At 38.2% G+C, this 18,527-nt stretch overlaps 1 protein-coding gene across 1 annotated transcript in view; it reads left to right on the plus strand.

Moving 5' to 3' along the window:
- ADGRV1 (adhesion G protein-coupled receptor V1) overlaps positions 1–18,527 on the plus strand; it is a 594,013-nt gene that overhangs the window by 93,281 nt on the left and 482,205 nt on the right. Inside the window, exons 22-25 of the mRNA XM_015140403.3 lie at positions 5,329–5,505; positions 15,446–15,626; positions 16,606–16,808; positions 17,444–17,573. Coding sequence (XP_014995889.3) covers positions 5,329–5,505; positions 15,446–15,626; positions 16,606–16,808; positions 17,444–17,573 — 691 coding nt within the window. The remainder of the gene's footprint in view (positions 1–5,328; positions 5,506–15,445; positions 15,627–16,605; positions 16,809–17,443; positions 17,574–18,527) is intronic.

Consider the following 18,527-nt stretch of genomic DNA (forward strand, 5'->3'; position numbering starts at 1 on the left):
CCCATATTTCGTTATTCTGTATACTTCCTATATTATTTTCTCTCTACCATATTTTAACACTGTTTTTACGTGTCTTGCCAAATTGTATACCACATAATTATAAATTAATGAAGTTGCTTTCATAGTGACTCACAGAACTTGCTAGTCTTATTACTTGAATTATATTTTATATTTATAAACTGTGGCTTTATTTTATATAAAATATATTTTATATTTATAAACTTTGGGAAGATCTTGTGAAAATAAGAATATCATTTCGACTTGGACTGTATTTGTTTTTAAGTGCCTACCATATGCTATGTGAATAGATTCCTTTGGATGTAAGTGATATTGGTATAATCCGATATCACCAATCATCACCCATGCATGAAACAAAATTAAAAATTAATTGGATTTGTAGCTTTAATTTTCTATTGCAATAGAGAAGGCCGATTCATGGTTCAGAATACTTTTTCTAAGAAAAGAGATTTCAAAAACTCTTCTTACTGTTTCTGTTTATTATTACTGTTCTGATGATCTGAATATTTGGCAAATTCTTGACTTAAAAGAGGAGACGGTAGTGAGTATTATTGTTTCTAGTGAGATACTGTGTGGGGATAGTTTGATGATTATTATGGATGTTAGGCCCCTTCCTCTAGTGGCCTAAATGTTTGTTTGTATCACAATTCTAAACTCAATCAGATGAATATTTTAATATTAGAAAAAAGGTTTAGATATTTATTTTCTATGTCTTGTGCGTTTCTGTATTAATAATTACATACTGGAGTCCAATATTTCTAAAAGTGTTGCCCTTGGATGACCTTGTCAGAAATACCTAATGCTTATTACTGGACATCATTCCTGACTCAGGACCCCATTCCTGGATCACAGTCTCTGGCTGGGGGACAGGGGAAATTTAAGCTGAATTAGAAAATCTGTTTAAATGAAAGTTTTCATATATAGAGTATACACAAAAACAGAGAAGATAAAGGAATGAGTCCCAGTGTACTAGCTTCAATAATTATCAGCCTTTTGTCCATGTTGTTTAATCATTTTTGGTTAAAGTACTTTGTTTTACTTGAGACGGAGTCCCTGTCCCCTAGGCTGGAGTACAGTGGCAGGATCTCTGCTCACTGCAAGCTCCGCCTCCCAGATTCATGCCATTCTTCTGCCTCAGCCTCATGAGTAGCTGGGACTACAGGCGCCCACCACCACGCCTGGCTAATTTTTTGTATTTTTAGTACAGACAGAGTTTCACTGTGTTAGCCAGGATTGTCTTGGTCTCCTGACCTCATGACCGCCTGCCTCAGCCTCCCAAAGTGCTGGGATTGCAGGTGTGAGCCACCGTGCCTGGCCGGTTAAAGTATTTTTTTTAAAGCAAACCTCAGGCAATGTGTGATTTCTCTGTAAATTCAGAAATATTAAAGGTGAATTTGCACTGAGAATCCTGGTGGTTTTTTTAATAGACCCTTGACATTAGAAAGCTCTTTTATAACTTAAAAAGTTTACTTTATTGAACAAAATATTACTTCATTAAATTTTCTATAAAATGTTGATATATAGCATATAACTGTACATTCTTTTATTAGATATGAATAGTGCTTTTGTAAAACTGAAAATATTCAGGAAGCTGTAGGTTTTGATGAAGGTTTTAGTAAATAAAAGTATAGTTAGGTAACTTTTCCCTGTAACTTTTGCAAACAAAATCCTCATCTTAGTCCTAAATGCTATCTGGTAATGCTTACTGACTTGATAAAAGTTTAAGTTTGTAAAAGAAACCATCATACATTTCTTAGTATCTCTTTGGATCTATTTAACTCCTGCGTCTTGCTGAAAAGGGAAAATATTTAATATTTATGTATTAAGATTAATGGTTTATTAATTTAACTCATGAGATGTTATGATTTCCATTTTCAGAAGAGACTGCGAATGCTTGATAAGTGGTAGAATGAGGAAGCTCAGGACTGTTTGACCTTAAAGCCATACTCTTTCCGTCACACATTTGCTCATGTACCATTCTGCTAGCATGAAAATCCTGACATAGATCCCTAAGTGGAAATTAAATCTGATGTTGTATTGACACATAGGTCTCAAGCTGCATCTTCCTCTTCTGTCCAACATCTTAAGGTTGGAGTGCCCCACCTTCAGGACAGTCAGTTCTGCTATGACATGATGGATGGATTCTTAAAAACCATCACACTTTGCCAGATGCATAATGAGAAACACTGAACTTATGGAAAAGATGGGGTTAGGAAAACACTGCTCAAGAACTTGGTCATTGACACTCAAAAAAAATAGGGACCTGATAAAAATGTGCACACTAAGTATTTAATACTTATAAAACACAATAAATATGACATATTAATTTAAAAACTTTAAGTTTATTTGTAGAAGTGGGCATCAGAAGGAGTGCAGCTTGTGTATCATTGTGAATGATAGAATGAGCATTATCTAAAATTGGAGGAAAATTATAACACTAGATGTGGTTAAGTGTGGCTAGTAACACAGATGTTGAACTGAGTAGCTGGTAGTTATTGGAGGTATGTGTTTGAGGTTTGTGGCTTGTTTCAGGTGGGCATAATTTTCTGTGTCCATCACGTTTCTTATGGATGAAATAGCACTTACAAGCAAATGCAAGTTGCAGCTGTTTTCAAATTGTTCCTTAATATATTATCAATTGCATTGGAACAATTTCATGATTTCAATATAAGGGTTATAGCAGAATTGAATGTAGTTGGTCCTCTTCTCCTCTCCATCTACACTCCCCCTGTTCTCGCAACTGGTTTTCAAATACCATTTGTATAATTATATATTTATCCACCGATTTTATATGGCTTTAAATATCATTTATATATTGTTAACTTCCAAATTTATGATGTCAAGCTCATCTTTTCTCTAAAATATCAGACCCATTTCTTTAGTTACAACTTGATGCATTTCTAGTATGTTTATTTCATAGACACTTCAAATTAGACATATTTTAAGCCCTTTGGTTCTTACCCAAAACCTGTGTCTGACTCATACAGTAGGAAAGTCAAGCCCACTTCACAGATGCCTGGGCTTCATATGTTGCTACTTGCTGTAAGTGGGCTGATGCCTCTCTAGTGCTCTAATCAGAGGTGTTTCTTAAGGTAAGAGGGCAGAGCCGTAAACCATCCACTTAGCCATTCATCTTTTGTGATTGGAGAAATGGCCTGAAGTATGAAGCTACATTCAACCCTGAGCAGTGTTCGTGGTGTAGTTGATTGGTCAGGTGCTTGGAAGAATCAAGACTAGAGACAAAGATGTTTGGGGAGGAGTCATGTGAATAGATTGCCAAGAGTCAACACTGAATATGAGGGGGTGTTTCCCAAAAAGTTCTCAACCGTGAAATCAGAGTAAGGCACCATAGCATATCGGCCAGACTCTCCTTTGTCACCACAGTGCCATTAACAGCATGATGGCAGGGATGGAGGTTATGCATAGGTCTGACAGCATGAGCTCCCTCTTACCAAGACTAATGTAGCAAGTGGTGGTTGCTGAATGTCCAAACAGCGAGCAGCAGATACCAAAGCTAAGCACTTCTCAATAAACCATTTACTGATACATTGATCCCAACCAGACTTTATCACTTCAAAGGAAACAACAATTCATTCTTACTGGAGTTAATACTTTAGCTAATGTATTTACTTTAGCCTCCTAATACATCCTAATACAAGCACCATCATCTGAAGGCATAAAGAATGCCAGCTTTAACCACATGGAGACCTGCATCACATGGCCTCAAAAGGACTAATATGAAGGAGGTGTAGCAATGGGTACGTAGTCATAGGACTGATTCACTGGCCTCACCATATACCACGTTACCTGAAGTAACTGGCCTCATACAATTGAATGGCCTGCTGAAGACCTAGCCATGGTGCTGGCTTAAGGACAGCTTCTTGGAAGGTTGAAGTATTGTCCTCCAGGATGCAATATGTGCATTCAATGACTGGTATCTGTTTCTGTGTCCCCAATAACTAGAATACACAGGCTCAGGAAACAGGAGGTAGAAGTGAGACTGACCCCTGTCTCCACTACTTTTAGTGACCTGCTGCCTGAATTTGTTTCCCACTTTAGGCTCCACTGGATTAGAAGTTCTGGTTCTGGCAGTGGGGCTGGGGGAAGAATGTGCCTGCTAGGAGACACCTGAGGGCACCACTGACCTATCACCTGCTTGTTTTGGGCCTCTCATGCCCATGGACCAGCAGGCAAATAAAAGAGTTAGAATGTTGCCCCAGGTGTACTTGATCCTCTTTACCATGAGAACACCTGGGTTGCTGTGCTGCTCAGTGAAACTCAGAGGATTTGCTCGAACGTCTCCTGGTGACTCCACATTCATTGATAACTTTCGACTATTGTCGATTTGTAGACAAATCCCAAATCTGTCCTCTCCAAAATGTCAGCACCAAAATGGCTCTATCTTATGCTGATCAGAGATGCTTATGGTTCATATGAAAAATACAGAATGACATTCTATATATTAAAACTTGTATTTTTATCTGTATTCATTTTTGGTTCTTTTTTCTCCAAATTATATATTTGCTAACATAAAAATAAAATTGAATTGAGAAGCTGAGAATTTGACAGTAGGAAGGCCTTACTCTAAGTGATATTCCAACTGCTTCTACCATAGAGTTTTTAAGAGTTATCTTAAGTGTTTAGATAAAACATTTTCCACTTGAAAAAAACACCTCTAGGTTTATATGGTAAAAACACCAACAAATATATTAAGCATGGCATAAGATACCTTCTTTGATCTGACTGTTGTTCCCATACTAGGCACTTCTCAAGGCTCTCCCCATTTGGCACTTCATGCACCCCTGCCAAAATGATACCACCAAATATACTATATTGCTTCTTATGTCTGTGCCTAGAAAGTTCTCCCTGATGTCATGTTCCTCCCCCTACCCCGAACCCCCACCCTTATTTGGTCTGTCTGTGCTGAGCCCATTATAAAATTGCAAGTTTGTCTTTCTGTTTAGAATTATACTTATCCAGAGAAAGGACTACACATTAAAAAATATTTTGCAACCATACCATATGGCACGGTGGTTGGAACACAGAGACATCAGCGAATGAATTACTTGTGCAGTTCAGAGATTAGAATTCTTTTTCCTTTATTTCTATAAAGGAATGGGAGAAAATGAATGATTGTAAATATGTCTTAGCAGTCAAAGTTTATCTGGGGGAATGCACAGGCCTCTTTAGTCCCTTTTAGAGAGGTAGAAAGTTGTAGAATTAAGTTTATGGTAAAAGGATTTCATTAAAGCATTGTAATTTTGTCACTGATTTGAATTGCTATGCACTTATTAATAATTTACATTTCAGATTGCAGAGGAGGGATCAACCATTTCTTGTGTGGTTGAGAGAACCAGAGGAGCTCTGGATTATGTGCATGTATTTTACACCATCTCACAGATTGAAACTGATGGCATTAATTACCTTGTTGATGACTTTGCTAATGCCAGTGGAACTATCACATTCCTTCCTTGGCAGAGATCAGAGGTAAACCCTACCTTTTTTGTTCCTTTGAAAGCCTCCTGGAAAGCTTTCCCTGACATGTTTGTTCTGTAATTTCTTTGCAGCTTCTTGTTGTGTAAGCAATTTAAAATATTTAGATTGTTAGGTATACATCATGGTATAAAATATTTTTGTATTTATGCGAAAGAAAAATTAATAATTTTGAATAATGTGTGTTTCTGTTTTGTTTATGAATCCCAATATAATAAAAATTGTATAACTGAAAGATGTATTTCTATGGATTTTTTGTTTTTACTGATGCACTGGGAACCCACAGAATTCTTTTATTATTATTATTATACTTTAAGTTCTAGGGTACATGTGCACAACGTGGAGGTTTGTTACATATGTATACATGTGTCATGTTGGTTTGCCGCATCCATCAACTTGTCATTTATATTAGGTATTTCTCCTAACGCTATCCTACAACAGGCCCCAGTGTGTGATGTTCCCCTCCCTGTGTCCATGTGTTCTCATTGTTAAACTCCCATTTGTGAGTGAGAACATGCGGTGTTTGGCTTTCTGTCCTTGTGATATTTTGCTGAGAATGGTGGGAAATCACAGGAATTCATTTTTTGTTTTTTTTTTGAGACAGAGTTTCACTCTTGTTGTGCAATGGCATGATCTCGGCTCACTGCAACCTCCGCCTCCTGGGTTCAAGTGACTCTCTTGCCTCAGCCTCCCAAGTAGCTGGGATTACAGGCATGCGCCACCATGCCTGGCTAATTTTGTATTTTCAGTAGAGACGGAGTTTCTCCATGTTTCTCAGGCTGGTCTCAAACTCCCGACCTCAAGTGATCCACCCACCTCGGCCTCCCAAAGTGCTGGGATTACGGGTGTGAGCCACCAAGCCCAGCCCAGAATTCTTTTTTTTTTTTTTTTTTTTTAAATTTATTTATTATTATTATACTTTAAGTTGTAGGGTACATGTGCATAATGTGCAGGTTTGTTACATATGTATACTTGTGCCTTGTTGGTGTGCTGCACCCATCAACTCGTCATTTACATCAGGTATAACTCCCAATGCAATCCCTCCCCCCTCCCCCCTCCCCCCTCCCCAATATAGGCCCCTGTGTGTGATGTTCCCCTTCCTGAGTCCAAGTGATCTCATTGTTCAGTTCCCACCTATGAGTGAGAACATGCGGTGTTTGGTTTTCTGTTCTTGTGATAGTTTGCTAAGAATGATGGTTTCCAGCTGCATCCATGTCCCTACAAAGGACACAAACTCATCCTTTTTTATGGCTGCATAGTATTCCATGGTGTATATGTGCCACATTTTCTTAATCCAATCTGTCACTGATGGACATTTGGGTTGATTCCAAGTCTTTGCTATTGTGAATAGTGCCGCAACAAACATACGTGTGCATGTGTCCTTATAGCAACATAATTTATAATCCTTTGGGTATATACCCAGTAATGGGATGGCTGGGTCATATGGTACATCTAGTTCTAGATCCTTGAGGAATCGCCATACTGTTTTCCATAATGGTTGAACTAGTTTACAATCCCACCAACAGTGTAAAAGTGTTCCTATTTCTCCACATCCTCTCCAGCACCTGTTGTTTCCTGACTTTTTAATGATCGCCATTCTAACTGGTGTGAGATGGTATCTCATTGTGGTTTTGATTTGCATTTCTCTGATGGCCAGTGATGATGAGCATTTTTTCATGTGTCTGTTGGCTGTATGAATGTCTTCTTTTGAGAAATGTCTGTTCATATCCTTTGCCCACTTTTTGATGGGGTTGTTTGTTTTTTTCTTGTAAATTTGTTTGAGTTCTTTGTAGGTTCTGGATATTAGCCCTTTGTCAGACGAGTAGATTGCAAAAATTTTCTCCCATTCTGTAGGTTGCCTGTTCACTCTGATGGTAGTTTCTTTTGCTGTGCAGAAGCTCTTTAGTTTAATGAGATCCCATTTGTCAATTTTGGCTTTTGCTGCCGTTGCTTTTGGTGTTTTAGACATGAAGTCTTTGCCCATGCCTATGTCCTGAATGGTACTACCTAGGTTTTCCTCTAGGATTTTTATGGTATTAGGTCTAACATTTAAGTCTCTAATCCATCTTGAATTAATTTTCGTATAAGGAGTAAGGAAAGGATCCAGTTTCAGCTTTCTACTTACGGCTAGCCAATTTTCCCAGCACCATTTATTAAATAGGGAATCCTTTCCCCATTTCTTGTTTCTCTCAGGTTTGTCAAAGATCAGATGGCTGTAGATGTGTGGTATTATTTCTGAGGACTCTGTTCTGTTCCATTGGTCTGTATCTTTGTTTTGGTACCAGTACCATGCTGTTTTGGTTACTGTAGCCTTGTAGTATAGTTTGAAGTCAGGTAGCGTGATGCCTCCAGCTTTGTTCTTTTGACTTAGGATTGTCTTGGAGATGCGGGCTCTTTTTTGGTTCCATATGAACTTTAAAGCAGTTTTTTCCAATTCTGTGAAGAAAGTCATTGGTAGCTTGATGGGGATGGCATTGAATCTATAAATTACCTTGGGCAGTATGGCCATTTTCACGATATTGATTCTTCCTATCCATGAGCATGGTATGTTCTTCCATTTGTTTGTGTCCTCTTTGATTTCACTGAGCAGTGGTTTGTAGTTCTCCTTGAAGAGGTCCTTAACATCCCTTGTAAGTTGGATTCCTAGGTATTTTATTGTCTTTGAAGCAATTGTGAATGGAAGTTCATTCCTGATTTGGCTCTCTGTTTGTCTGTTACTGGTGTATAAGAATGCTTGTGATTTTTGCACATTAGTTTTGTATCCTGAGACTTTGCTGAAGTTGCTTATCAGCTTAAGGAGATTTTGGGCTGAGACAATGGGGTTTTCTAAATATACAATCATGTCATCTGCAAACAGGGACAATTTGACTTCTTCTTTTCCTAACTGAAAACCCTTGATTTCTTTCTCTTGCCTGATTGCCCTAGCCAGAACTTCCAACACTATGTTGAATAGGAGTGGTGAGAGAGGGCATCCCTGTCTTGTGCCAGTTTTCAAAGGGAATTTTTCCAGTTTTTGCCCATTCAGTATGATATTGGCTGTGGGTTTGTCATAGATAGCTCTTATTATTTTGAGGTACGTTCCATCAATACCGAATTTATTGAGCGTTTTTAGCATGAAGGGCTGTTGAATTTTGTCAAAAGCCTTTTCTGCATCTATTGAGATAATCATGTGGTTCTTGTCTTTGGTTCTGTTTATATGCTGGATTATGTTTATTGATTTGCGAATATTGAACCAGCCTTGCATCCCAGGGATGAAGCCCACTTGATCATGGTGGATAAGCTTTTTGATGTGTTGCTGAATCCGGTTTGCCAGTACTTTATTGAGGATTTTTGCATCGATGTTCATCAGGGATATTGGTCTAAAATTCTCTTTTTTTGTTGTGTCTCTGCCAGGCTTTGCTATCAGGATGATGTTGGCCTCATAAAATGAGTTAGGGAGGATTCCCTTTTTCTATTGATTGGAATAGTTTCAGAAGGAATGGTACCAACTCCTCCTTGTACCTCTGGTAGAATTCAGCTGTGAATCCATCTGGTCCTGGACTTTTTTTCGTTGGTAGGCTATTAATTATTGCCTCAATTTCAGAGCCTGCTATTGGTCTATTCAGGGATTCAACTTCTTCCTGGTTTAGTCTTGGAAGAGTGTAAGTGTCCAGGAAATTATCCATTTCTTCTAGATTTTCCAGTTTATTTGCGTAGAGGTGTTTATAGTATTCTCTGATGGTAGTTTGTATTTCTGTGGGGTCGGTGGTGATATCCCCTTTATCATTTTTAATTGCGTCAATTTGATTCTTCTCTCTTTTCTTCTTTATTAGTCTTGCTAGTGGTCTGTCAATTTTGTTGATCTTTTCAAAAAACCAACTCCTGGATTCATTGATTTTTTGGAGGGTTTTTTGTGTCTCTATCTCCTTCAGTTCTGCTCTGATCTTAGTTATTTCTTGCCTTCTGCTAGCTTTCGAATGTGTTTGCTCTTGCTTCTCTAGTTCTTTTAATTGCAATGTTAGAGTGTCAATTTTAGATCTTTCCTGCTTTCTCTTGTGGGCATTTAGTGCTATAAATTTCCCTCTACACACTGCTTTAAATGTGTCCCAGAGATTCTGGTATGTTGTATCTTTGTTCTCATTGGTTTCAAAGAACATCTTTATTTCTGCCTTCATTTCGTTATGTACCCAGTAGTCATTCAGGAGAAGGTTGTTCAGTTTCCATGTAGTTGAGCGGTTTTGATTGAGTTTCTTAGTCCTGAGTTCTAGTTTGATTGCACTGTGGTCTGAGAGACAGTTTGTTATAATTTCTGTTCTTGTACATTTGCTGAGGAGTGCTTTACTTCCAATTATGTGGTCAATTTTGGAGTAAGTACGATGTGGTGCTGAGAAGAATGTATATTCTGTTGATTTGGGGTGGAGAGTTCTATAGATGTCTATTAGGTCTGCTTGCTGCAGAGATGAGTTCAATTCCTGGATATCCTTGTTAACTTTCTGTCTCGTTGATCTGTCTAATGTTGACAGTGGAGTGTTGAAGTCTCCCATTATTATTGTATGGGAGTCTAAGTCTCTTTATAAGTCTCTAAGGACTTGCTTTATGAATCTGGGTGCTCCTGTATTGGGTGCATATATATTTAGGATAGTTAGCTCTTCCTGTTGAATTGATCCCTTTACCATTATGTAATGGCCTTCTTTGTCTCTTTTGATCTTTGATGGTTTAAAGTCTGTTTTATCAGAGACTAGTATTGCAACCCCCGCTTTTTTTTGTTCTCCATTTGCTTGGTAAATCTTCCTCCATCCCTTTAGTTTGAGCCTATGTATGTCTCTGCGTGTGAGATGGGTCTCCTGAATACAGCAGACTGATGGGTCTTGACTCTTTATCCAGTTTGCCAGTCTGTGTCTTTTAATTGGACCATTTAGTCCATTTACATTTAAGGTTAAGATTGTTATGTGTGAACTTGATCCTGCCATTATGATATTAACTGGTTATTTTGCTCGTTAGTTGATGCAGTTTCTTCCTAGCCTCGATGGTCTTTACATTTTGGCATGTTTTTGCAATGGCTGGTACCGGTTGTTCCTTTCCATGTTTAGTGCTTCCTTCAGGGTCTCTTGTAAGGCAGGCCTAGTGGTGACAAAATCTCTAAGCATTTGCTTATCTGTAAAGGATTTTATTTCTCCTTCACTTATGAAACTTAGTTTGGCTGGATATGAAATTCTGGGTTGAAAATTCTTTTCTTTAAGAATGTTGAACATTGGCCCCCACTCTCTTCTGGCTTGGAGAGTTTCTGCCGAGAGATCTGCTGTTAGTCTGATGGGCTTCCCTTTGTGGGTAACCCGACCTTTCTCTCTGGCTGCCCTTAAGATTTTTTCCTTCCTTTCAACTTTGGTGAATCTGGCAATTATGTGTCTTGGAGTTGCTCTTCTCGAGGAGTATCTTTGTGGCATTCTCTGTATTTCCTGGATTTGAATGTTGGCCTGCCCTACTAGGTTGGGGAAGTTCTCCTGAATGATATCCTGAAGAGTGTTTTCCAACGTGGTTCCATTTTCCCCCTCACTTTCAGGCACCCCAATCAGACGTAGATTTGGTCTTTTTACATAATCCCATACTTCTTGCAGGCTTTGTTCATTTCTTTTTCTTCTTTTTTCTTTTGGTTTCTCTTCTCGCTTCATTTCATTCATTTGATCCTCAATCGCTGATACTCTTTCTTCCAGTTGATCGAGTCAGTTACTGAAGCTTGTGCATTTGTCACGTATTTCTCGTGTCATGGTTTTCATCTCTTTCATTTCGTTTATGACCTTCTCTGCATTAATTACTCTAGCCATCAATTCTTCCACTTTTTTTTCAAGATTTTTAGTTTCTTTGCGCTGGGTACGTAATTCCTCCTTCAGCTCTGAGAAATTTGATGGACTGAAGCCTTCTTCTCTCATCTCGTCAAAGTCATTCTCCGTCCAGGTTTGATCCGTTGCTGGCGATGAGCTGTGCTCCTTTGCCGGGGGAGATGCGCTCTTATTTTTTGAATTTTCAGCTTTTCTGCCCTGCTTTTTCCCCATCTTTGTGGTTTTATCTGCCTCTGGTCTTTGATGATGGTGATGTACTGATGGGGTTTTGGTGTAGGTGTCCTTCCTGTTTGATAGTTTTCCTTCTAACAGTCAGGACCCTCAGCTGTAGGTCTGCTGGAGATTGCTTGAGGTCCACTCCAGACCGTGTTTGCCTGGGTATCAGCAGCAGAGGCTGCAGAAGATAGAATATTTCTGAACAGCGAGTGTACTTGTCTGATTCTTGCTTTGGAAGCTTCCTCTCAGGGGTGTACTCCACCCTGTGAGGTGTGGGGTGTCAGACTGCCCCTAGTGGGGGATGTCTCCCAGTTAGGCTGCTCAGGGGTCAGGGACCCACTTGAGCAGGGAGTCTGTCCCTTCTCAGATCTCAACCTCCATGTTGGGAGATCCACTGCTCTCTTCAAAGTTGTCAGACAGAGTCGTTTGCGTCTGCAGAGGTTTCTGCTCCGTTTGTTATTGTTTACTGTGCCCTGTCCCCAGAGGTGGAGTCTACAGAGACAGGCAGGTTTCCTTGAGCTGCTGTGAGCTCCACCCAGTTCGAGCTTCCCAGCGGCTTTCTTTACCTACTTAAGCCTCAGCAATGGCAGGTGCCCCTCCCCCAGCCTTGCTGCTACCTTGCCGGTAGATCACAGACTGCTGTGCTAGCAATGAGGGAAGCTCCGTGGGTGTGGGACCCTCCCGGCCAGATGTGGGATATGATCTCCTGGTGTGCCTGTTTGCTTAAAGCGCAGTATTGGGGTGGGAGTTACCCGATTTTCCAGGTGTTGTGTGTCTCAGTTCCCCTGGCTAGGAAAAGGGATTCCCTTCCCCCTTGCGCTTCCCAGGTGAGGCAATGCCTCGCCGTGCTTCAGCTCTCGCTGGTCGGGCTGCAGCAGCTGACCAGCACCGATCGTCCGGCACTCCCCAGTGAGATGAACCCAGTACCTCAGTTGAAAATGCAGAAATCACCGGTCTTCTGTGTCGCTCGCGCTGGGAGTTGGAGACTGGAGCTGTTCCTATTCGGCCATCTTGCTCCGCGAGCCCAGAATTCTTAATGGTAGTCTTCTAATCAGCCAGTGAGAAATTCTTATAACTGTAATCTCGTTTTATTTGCATTAAACTTGGAGAGATGAGGGTTTTTTAAATATATATTTCAAGAGTAAAGGTGACCTCAGTTTCATAAAAAAACTTTCCATGAACAAGAGTCACATGTCTGAATATATACTCCATAAATAAATGATACTTTTTATAAGTGAGATAGGGATGAGGCTTTCTCCTGTATCAGAATATTTAAATATTGATAATGTTGGAATATGCATGTCAATATAATTTTTACATTAAAATATCAGTCTCTCATAAGTCATCAGGGATACATAGCAAACTAAGTTAAGGTTTGTAAATAATAAGTAATTTTTGAGGACACTTTTGAGGGATTTAGAAGTTAGGTGGATTAAAAAAAAATTGAGGAAAAGTTTAAAATGTTAAGATCTAAAAAATAAAAGCTAAGGAAAAGTGACCAAATTTCTATAATTTGGTGGAATAAGGAAGCAAATTAAATAGTGTAACAGCAAAAGTTCCTTGATACTAGTCTGCGGACAGGCCCATGATAAAGGTTTTACTAGTACTTTACCATTGTTTTATAAATTAAATTTATATACATTTTGAAAGAGATAAGAGTTAATCAAATTTAGTAATTACAACAGTTCTAAATGTTCCAGTCGAGTATCATATAAAGTATTTTGACTGGACATGGTGGTGTGCACCTGTAGCGTAAACTACTTGGGGGCTGAGGTGGAAGGATAACTTGGTCCTGGGAGGTTGAGGCTGCAGTGAGCTGTGATCACACCAGTGCACTCCAACCTGGGACACAGAGCCAGACCTTGTCTCATATATATTTGATTACCTAAGTTAACAATTTCTTTTTCCCTTAGTTCATGAATTCTATGATTTAGGTAGTGCATGTTATTTTTGCGCTTCTCTGAGCACATGTGTGATGTATTACTCCTTAATTTAAAATACGATTAAAATGTACATTAAAAGCCAAATTTAAGTTTGAACTCAGATCTAGTGAACCAAAATCTCTAGAAAAAGAACATTAAAAAAAAAAAAAAAAAAAAGGCTCTCCAGGTGTTTTTAGGACCAATGATTAGTATTCTGGAGACTATATTTGGATTTAGAGTTTGTTTTCAGACAGTTGTCACTCTTTTCTGGGAGAAACCAGGAAGTCACCATTCTTACTTACATAGCCTCTCTATTTCTTACTCTCCATGTTAAGTGCCTCATCAGGCCTGCATCTTCTCTCTCTAGACAAATTTCAAATCTAACAATTTTTCCACATCTCTTTTGTTACTGTATTAGTTCAGAATTTTATCATTTCTGGTCAGTCACCTCCTAACTTATCCTCTTGCATCCTTTTTTGTTTTGTGCACTCTGTTTATTCTGCCATGGTACTTATTCTAAAGCAGAATGCTAATTTGGTCAGTCCTCTGCTTATGATTCTTCAATTTATCTCCACTTTCTATGGAATGAAGTCCAAGTGTTTTATGATAGCATAAAAGATCCCTATGATTTGGCTCCTGATTATTCATTCAGCCTCATGTTTTCCTCTTGATTGGTGATCTGATTGCAGATGCCGTGTTCTTTCATGTCTCCTTGCCTTTGTCAGTATTGTGTCTTTTGTTTGGAGTGTCCTTTCCCATTATTATTTACAACTGTAAGTGATCAATCAGAATTTGCTTCAAACACATCTGCTGTAAAACCTTACCAGGTAGAATTAGTTTCTTCATCACTTTATTTTGTACAGAACTCTATCATGATATTTTCGCACTGGGTTTTAAGTGATTTCCTATAGACCTGTCTCCTGTGATACATCAGGGCTGGGGTCTAACCCCAGCATACTGCATATGTCGAAACATGTTTGTTTGATTAATAAAGAAAGGAGAAATTGTTTTTTCACTTTAAATTTTGAGTTAAATTTTGTAGAGCATGGCTGAGTTATTCCTATTCCTTTTATAACCTTTTTTGGATTAATTCCTTGTGCTGGACTCCTAAGGCCTATTATGAATCTACTTTCTAAAATACTGCTCCTGAGTACGTCAGGCGCTCCTTAGGCAGACACTAGACACAGGTACATTGCCCTTGCTTCTTATCCTATCACATCTCATCATAGAACTTGCAGTTTCTTAATTGGGAAGTCTCTACCTGATGTTGGTAATACCATGGTCTGTGGTACAAAAAATATATGATATTATATTGGTAAATCAACATATCATATATGATGTGATATTGATGCATGTATAGGCTACTGTCAGAAAATGCTACTGCTCAGCACCTGCCTTAGTCTGTTGGGGCTGTTATAACAATATACCTTAGACTGAGTAACTTATAAAGAACAAAAAGTTACTGCTTACAGTTTTGGAGACTGGGAAGTCTGAGAGCAGGGTGCCTGTAGATTCTGTGTCTGGTGAGGGCTTACTCTTCTTCAAAGATATGGTGCCTTCTCAATATGCCCTCCTCACGGTGGAAGGGGCGAACAAGCTCCCTCAACACTAATTCCGTTCATGAGGGCTCTATCCTCAAGCCCTCAACACCTCCTGAAAACCCCACCTTTTAATAACACTACTTAGGGGATTAGATTTTAACATGGGAATTTGGGGGGTGGGAGGACAAGACATTCAGACTATAGCAGCACCCATTATTTTAAAGGAATTAATCTATTCAGACTTCTCTTTCTCTGTATATGTTTGTATACACACATATGCACACACACACACAATGTTTTAATGTTTAAATTTATGCAGAAATAAGTCTTAAGTGGTTAACTTCATTTAAATATAATTTAGTTGCCTTTTGAATTTTCTTCTGGTAAGTAATTTCTAAATGCCTCATTGCTTAGTGCCTCTGGATATTTATATTTATAGGTTCTGAATATATATGTCCTTGATGATGATATTCCTGAACTTAATGAGTATTTCCGTGTGACGTTGGTTTCTGCAATTCCTGGAGATGGGAAGCTAGGCTCAACTCCTACCAGTGGTGCGAGCATAGATCCTGAAAAGGAAACGACCGATATCACCATCAAAGCTAGTGATCATCCATATGGTAACCTGCTCCTTTTGCAAGAAAAATCTTCTCTTCTCTGGTTGTACTTAGTTTTGTTAAGAACTTCTTAAGGCACTTTTTGCAAATGATAGAAGTAGAATGCCTTCGACCTCCTGATTTCTAAACTCTTTAACTTGTATGCTGCCATTTTGAGAGACATTGTTTATGAGAGAAAATATAAAGATCAGTTTCCATACTTCAATAATATATTTTGAAAAGTTTTTGCCCAGTTATTAAAATGGAACAAATTATTTCTGTTCATAGCTATCACATTTCTTTATTAATTATCCTATGGTGATTTGTTAACACCTAAGTGAAAAACTTTGTAATTTATATTTTATTAAGCTTCAAGAAGTGAAGCTATCACTCTTCATATTAATTTCTTTTTGTCTTATACTAAATAGTGACAATTTTTTCGACTGGGGAACTATCACAGATGTCTGTCCTAGTAAACTGAGAATGTTTTCTGTATTGAAAAATAGTATTTCTTCTACAGGAATGAATCAAGAACATCTGTTAAAAGGTTTGGGTAGAAATCTTGAGAGACTCTTCACCTTTAGTTTTCATAGTTAGGTTTTATTTGTTTGTTTTTAAGTGTTGCAACTCCTTTAAGGTGCCACTTAACCTGTTCGTTCTAGAATGATTTCTGGAGATTCGAATAAAATATGAGTAAAAGTTAGAAAATATATATTTTAAAATGCTATCAATGTTCCTGCTATTGATGCTGCTGTGGGAAGAAAAGCTTTCTTTGAGTAGAGACATGGAAAATTAACAATTTAACTTTCATTATTCTGAAAGCTTATAAATATATTCGGTGTCAAAAGCATGTTAGTTAAATCTTTGCTAAAATATTTTCTAAATAAAGGCCCTCAGATTTTTGGCCTGGTGATCAAAATAATTGTGTAAGATCGCTTTAATTGAATAAGAAATTCTTGCACAATTCATTGGGAGAATGCCCTGGCCCCTTTGTCTCCACTAGGCTTGCTGCAGTTCTCCACAGGGCTGCCTCCTCAGCCTGAGGACACAATGACCCTGCCTGCAAGCAGTGTTCCACATATCACCGTGCAGGAGGAAGATGGAGAAATCAGGTTATTGGTCATCCGTGCACAGGGACTTCTGGGAAGGGTGACTGCGGAATTTAGAACAGTGTCCTTGACAGCATTCAGTCCTGAGGATTACCAGGTAATTCACTGAGTCCTTTTGAAGTTGTATTTGCACTTGTAAAACAGACATAATCCTTCTCTGGAAAGGATTTACACTGTACCTGGAATATGGTGACTCATGCCTGTAATCCTAGCGCTTTGCGAGGCCAAGGTGAGAGGATTGCTTGAGGCCAAGAGTTGTTGACCAGCGTGGGCAACGTAGCAAGTCACTTTCTCTACAAAAACAGAAAAAAAAAAATTAGCTGGGTGTGGTGGTGCATACCTGTTGTCCTAGCTACTCTGGCGGCTGAGGTAGGAGGATTGCTTGAGCCTAGGAGTTCAAGGCTGCAGTGAGTTATGATCCCATCACTGAGCTCCAGCGTTGGTGACATTGTGAGACTCTGTCTCTAAAAAATAAAATAAAATAAAAAAGAGAAAGAAAAAAAGAAATAATCTACTTTATCTAATTGGAGAATATTTATTTAGAATTTACGTTGAACACTATTCATACACACTGAAGTGTTTTCAATTTTGTGTTTTACTTGTCTTCTTAGTATTTATAATAATTTGGGATATAACAAACATTCTGATTTTACAAATTTGTATACAGAATGATTGTAGTCTGTTCGTATACAGAATGATTGTAATCTAACGGATCAATCTTTTATATTTCAGAATGTTGCTGGCACATTAGAATTTCAACCAGGAGAAAGATATAAATACATTTCTGTAAACATCACTGATAATTCTATTCCTGAACTGGAAAAATCTTTTAAAGTTGAGTTGTTAAATTTGGAAGGAGGAGGTAAGGCTGGTGATGCAAAAATATTAAATATTTGCTTGTCTCCCCATGCTGATGACAGTAGATTCCTTTAGGGAAGTATGTTCCTTTGAATTAATCTTACTTAAATAAATGAATAAATTATTAGTTTTTGGAGAAGGCAGCCTGAAAGTTAATAACTGCTTAAGATACATGATAATGTATACCATAATATATGTGGTAATATAATCTATATGAATCATTTTTGATTGATAATTCCTTTCTTGGTAAAAAGAAAATCCTCCTGTTTACATACACTTTTAGTATTAGTCTTATAAATTAATATTCAACTCATAGTTTCACATTGATATACTTTCGCTATGAAGTTTGGTTAATTCTGAGTAATATCTCTGTTTATTATATGGACAGCATGTTTGTGCTGTTTTTTTTCCCGCTTATTATTACCCACTGATATTTTACTAGAAGAGATATACTTTTAGAATGAAACGTGTAAGTGTACTAAGTCACCAAATTACAGGTTTCATTCATGGTAGGTTCCCGTAAGATCACCTCTCTCTTTTCCGTTTTTTGCTATAGCTCTGCTAGGTCAATCTACAGATATAACTGTAGAATCTAGTCCTTTTGGATGATCTATTATCAGTTGATTATTAATAAAAGAAGTCAACAATGCCTTAACTTCAGTTCTGCTTTTCAGAAAGCTCTGATTATCAAGGGTTATTGGAATCAAACTTATTTCATGACAAAACTCATCTGTACTAAGTGAGGCTATTTATAATATGTATCCCAATTAGATGCAATACTTCTTTGCAAAAGTGTTAATGTGTTTATCAGGTGCTACTGGGAGTGTTATGGAATACGTACGATATGCATTGTATTACCTTTATAAGTACAAGAAATTGAGAGATGATATGGTGTTCATCAGAACAGTCCCTTTCATTACAAAACTTGGTATCATTATCTCATTATTATTATTTATTA

Source organism: Macaca mulatta, chromosome 6, assembly GCF_049350105.2.
Source record: "Macaca mulatta isolate MMU2019108-1 chromosome 6, T2T-MMU8v2.0, whole genome shotgun sequence".
Classification (NCBI taxonomy): domain Eukaryota; kingdom Metazoa; phylum Chordata; class Mammalia; order Primates; family Cercopithecidae; genus Macaca; species Macaca mulatta.